The following is a 4,587-nucleotide window of genomic DNA, read 5'->3' as shown; positions in this document are numbered from 1 at the left end:
CTGAGCCACATCCCCAGCTCCATTTTGTATTTTATTTAGAGACTGGGTCTCGGGTCTTGCTAGGTTGCTGAGGCTGGCTTTGAACTCGTGATCCTCCTGCCTCAGCCTCTGGAGTCACAGGGATTACAGGTGTGTACCACCGTGCCCAGTTACTTACTTATTCTTTTTTATAGGAAAGATAATCATGAATTTTCCATCATATTGAGCTTAGGCATTTGACCAGGGAGTCAGAAAGTCCTCTGAGTCTTACGGGGCAGGTGGTAGGGACAGACAGATTCATTCCCACCTGCCCTTGAAGAGGTCGGGCTGTGGCGAGCAAGGCCCCTCCCCAGTGTCTGCCACCATAGGGCTGAAAATCAATCCCCAGGGACTCAGATCTCTGGGGGGTGGGTGTCCCTCAAGGGCAGCAGCTGATGAAGGCTCTGCTAGTGGATGAAACAAGGTATATCCAGGTGGGGGTGCAGTAAACTCTTCCTGTAAACGGCCCGGTAATTGGCAGGATACCAACAGTCTCTATGACACATTCCTGTTTTCCTTCTTCCCACCCCTACTCCTTCCCTTCCCTCTTTTCCTTCCAGAAACCATTTTTAAAATGTAAAAACCATTCTTAGCTCATGGGCTTCACCAAAAGAGACTGCAGGCCAAATTTACCAGCAGGTCGTTTGCCTACATCTAGATACAGCTTGGAAACCAGCTCGGACAAATTGCTTCACTTCTTAGAGCTTTATATGGTGTATTTATTGAACACCTACTATGTCCACTGTGTCAAACCAGTTTCAAAGGAGAGAACACAAAGATAAATCAAGCTTAGCTCCAGCGGCTGTGGGTGTGATGGAGGGGAAACAGCGGTGGACCTGGAGTTAGAAGATCTGGGCAGCAAGTCCACTTCAGTCCCCAAGGGCTCTGCAGGACCACAGCTGTCAAGTGGGACCAATGACACACTCTTTGTAGGATTAAAAAAGTTCAGGAGTAAAAGAATTTTTTTAAACATCATATAATAGGAGCTATGTTTAGAGAGTTGAGCTTGCACACAGCTTTGAAGAGTTGACTGACAGTATAAAGATTATAGGCGGCGCTGAGGCCTGGCCCGGCCGGGATAGGGCGCAGGGCCGCGCGTCGGGACGTCCTCGCGCCGGGCCCGACGGCGCCTGCGCGCTGCGCTGCCGCCGGGTGCGGGTGGGGCGGGGCAGTGTGCCTCGGTGCCTCATTGTCCCCCAGAGTCTTCCGGACAGGGCTCGGGCCGCCGGCACCATGAAGATCTGGACCTCAGAGCACGTCTTCGACCACCCATGGGAAACTGTTACAACAGCTGCTATGCAGAAATACCCAAACCCTATGAACCCTAGTGTGGTTGGAGTTGATGTGCTGGACAGGCATGTAGATCCCTCTGGAAAGCTGCACAGCCACAGACTTCTCAGCACAGAGTGGGGACTGCCGTCCATCGTGAAGTCTCTTATTGGTTCAGCAAGAACCAAAACATATGTGCAAGAACATTCTGTAGTTGATCCTGTAGAGAAAACAATGGAACTTAAATCTACTAATATTTCCTTTACAAATATGGTTTCAGTGGATGAGAGACTTATATACAAACCACATCCTCAAGACCCAGAAAAGACTATTTTGACGCAGGAAGCCATCATCTCTGTGCAGGGAGTCAGCCTTAGCAGTTACCTGGAAGGGCTGATGGCAAGCACGATATCTTCTAATGCTAGTAAAGGCCGAGAAGCAATGGAATGGGTAATACATAAATTAAATGCTGAAATTGAAGAGTTGACAGCTTCAGCAAGAGGAAGCATTAGGACACCAATGGCGGCGGCGGCATTTGTAGAGAAATGATAAAAGTCGGTATAGAACATCAGGTCCCCAGGAATCTCCAAGCAGACAGTGTATTTATTTGTTATTTAAAAATTATAACTATATTTTAGTTAGAATTTTTTTTTTTAATAATCTGGAGTAAGGCTATGTGACTTGATCAAAACAAAAAGATACAGGGCTTCTAAAATCCAAGGGATCATCTGAGATTAGTGTTGCTTGAAATGACTAATTTCTAGGGTTCTAATATTTATGTGAAAATTTAGCAGTTTTTTTAAAAAGTACTTGGGAGAAATTGGCGTTGACATTGAGTCTCCTTAAAATAGAATTTTAACACTTTTCAGACATTGGAACTGTACCTGACTTTGGACCAACTCCAGAACCAAGCAAGCAGAGCCCCTACACACTCACCTTGCTAATACAGACTAGAACAGCCTGCGTGGGGGAACTGACTCTAAAAGGAGGAATTGTATAGTGTTGAAAGACATTAAATTGTATAAAATAACTTGCTCTGCTAAAAACCCACAGTGTTTTGATTTGGTACTTAAATGATATTTTTGGAGTGAAAATCATCACTAAGTCTAATATGTGACTTCAACATAAATAATATTTTATTGTATTAAAGAGTACTGTATTGATTTGCCAAAGTTTTGTAACTTAGTAAAGGTATTACCTTCCTTGGATTTGTACTTTATGATTTAGCATGCTGTAACGTGGGCTGGTGATGTTAACTAAAAAAATAAAGTCATTACCTGAAAAAAAAAAAAAAAAAAAAAAAAAAAAAAAAAAAAGATTATATAAAGCTATGACACCAGAGATGTCACAGGCTAGGAGACAAAAGAAGTTGACTGAGATACTGTCATAGGAGACTCACTATGCCAGGAATTTTCACTTGTGTTAGCTTGTGGGTGATGTAGCAGTGTATCGATTAAGACTGGGTTTGACTGCTTCCTCTAGGAAAGTCAATGACCAAACCGAAATATAAACATATGTCTCTCTCACACACTTAAAGTAAAGGTAGGCAGTCTAGAACTCATAGGATAACCTCACAGTGTCAAAACCCAAGATAGTTCCCTTCATATTCCATTATCCTTGTGTGTAACTCCAATGCCACAAAGTCATCTCATGGTACTAAGTGGCTGCCAGACCTTCGGCCATTATGTCTGCATTCCAGGCATGTGAAAGGAGGAAGATGCCAAGAAGAAGAGAGCTCCAGGACCTGTGCCAGGGGGCTTTCAATCAAGTTCACTGGCTCTGAGTGCTGCTCTTTATGCCTGCTCTGCCATTCCTAGCAACGAGAGGCTGTGAACATCAGTCTCTATTCTTGGTGGCCACACACCCAAGTAAAACTAAAGAAGAGGAGAATGAACTCTGGGATAGGCAGCGAGCTAGGCTGCCAGAGGGGCACATGGGCGGAACCCAGCCTGGCCTTGGAGAAATGGACTGTATTTTCTGTGGGGGAGACGGGTGGAGAGGGCCTTCCAGGCATGGAGCACAGCCAGCGTGGAGGACGAGAGCAGGTGAGGAAGCCTAGCCTAGAGCACCCCACAGAGGAGGTCTGAGCACTGAACTTCTTCCGGGAGAGATGGTAAAAATAGTACTGTCACCGGCTATGACCCACCACCCTCGGCGAGGCACCACCCCTTGACCACTGGGCCGCTCTCCAGAAGTTCTTCCCTCCCTCTCCCCTTCCTTCAGTATGTCCCACACATGGTCCTCGTTGGCAGGGGTGGTCTTCAGCTCCTGGGTGGACCGAGGTGCCTGCCCACCTTGCCTGGCATCCTTGGCCTCCCTGCCTGCTGAACTCTGCTGGATTGTCCCTGCTAACGTTCTCTCCTCAGCTGACGGCTGACGGTTGGTGCTGACTTTAGACTTTCCTGTGTGATTTGGGTCCTAGTCTCCATGTCCTCCCAGCTCTGGGGATTGCAGGTCAAATTCTCCCAAGAGATCTCATTCCAACTCCGTCGTGCGTCCAGTCAGGGGAGCCCTGGCCCGGGGGATGGAGAGGAGTGGGTCCAGCACCAGCCGGCCCTTGCTACTGTTGGCTGAGAAGTCTGAAACCCCACCTGCCCCCATTGCCTCCGTCCACCTGTAGCCTTCTCTGGTGGAGGCCCAGATGCCACAGGCCAGGGTTGCAGAGGGGCCTGTCTCGGCCGGTCCTACCTGCTCCCATGTCTCCCTTCAGGACCTGTGGACCTGTGGCCTCTTCACACCTGCCATTCTCAGCTGTGGGACCTCAGGTGAGATTCCAAACTGGCAGAGCAAGACCCCATGGAATTCCCCGCTCATTATATTGCATTTATTGTTAACCATGGGTCATTAACCCCCTGTCCACCAGCCTTTATAGGTGAAGAAACTGACAGGATTAATGCAACTGGAGAAAAACAGTCTTGAGAAAAGGGACCAGGAGAGGGAGGTGGGGCCGAACAGGAAGGCCTCAGTGATGGGTCAAGAAACTCCAATCTTCTTCTTTGGATTTGGGGAATTGTGAAAGGGTTCTGAGCATGTTGTGATGTCTCAGTAGCTTTTGTAAACTTGATCTCAAAGCGGAGTGTGAGATAGATTGGAAAGACAGGGAAGGATGTCCTCCCATTAGAGAGTGAGTCCTGCCAAGTCCTCCAAAGAGGAGGAAGAGGAGGAGGGAGAGGAGGGGGAGAGTGAAGGTAGAGAGAAGGAGACAGGTGGAAGGAGAGGGGCCAAGGAGAAGTAGAGGGGCAGGAAGCGTCCAGTTCCTGAGCACCCCCACAGTGGGGGGGACTTGGGTAACAATGGTGG

At 48.0% G+C, this 4,587-nt stretch overlaps 1 protein-coding gene across 1 annotated transcript; it reads left to right on the top strand.

Moving 5' to 3' along the window:
- Positions 1-1,081: 1,081 nt before the first annotated feature.
- LOC124980282 (PRELI domain containing protein 3B) lies at positions 1,082-2,495 on the top strand. Its single transcript, XM_047545683.1, has 2 exons — positions 1,082-1,841; positions 2,157-2,495. Exon 1 carries the CDS (start codon positions 1,252-1,254, stop codon positions 1,834-1,836), a length of 585 nt encoding a protein of 194 aa, XP_047401639.1. The 5' UTR covers positions 1,082-1,251; the 3' UTR covers positions 1,837-1,841; positions 2,157-2,495.
- Positions 2,496-4,587: the final 2,092 nt, after the last annotated feature.

This window comes from Sciurus carolinensis, chromosome 3 (assembly GCF_902686445.1).
Source record: "Sciurus carolinensis chromosome 3, mSciCar1.2, whole genome shotgun sequence".
Lineage (NCBI taxonomy): Eukaryota > Metazoa > Chordata > Mammalia > Rodentia > Sciuridae > Sciurus > Sciurus carolinensis.
This window is presented reverse-complemented; position numbering and strand designations above follow the sequence as displayed.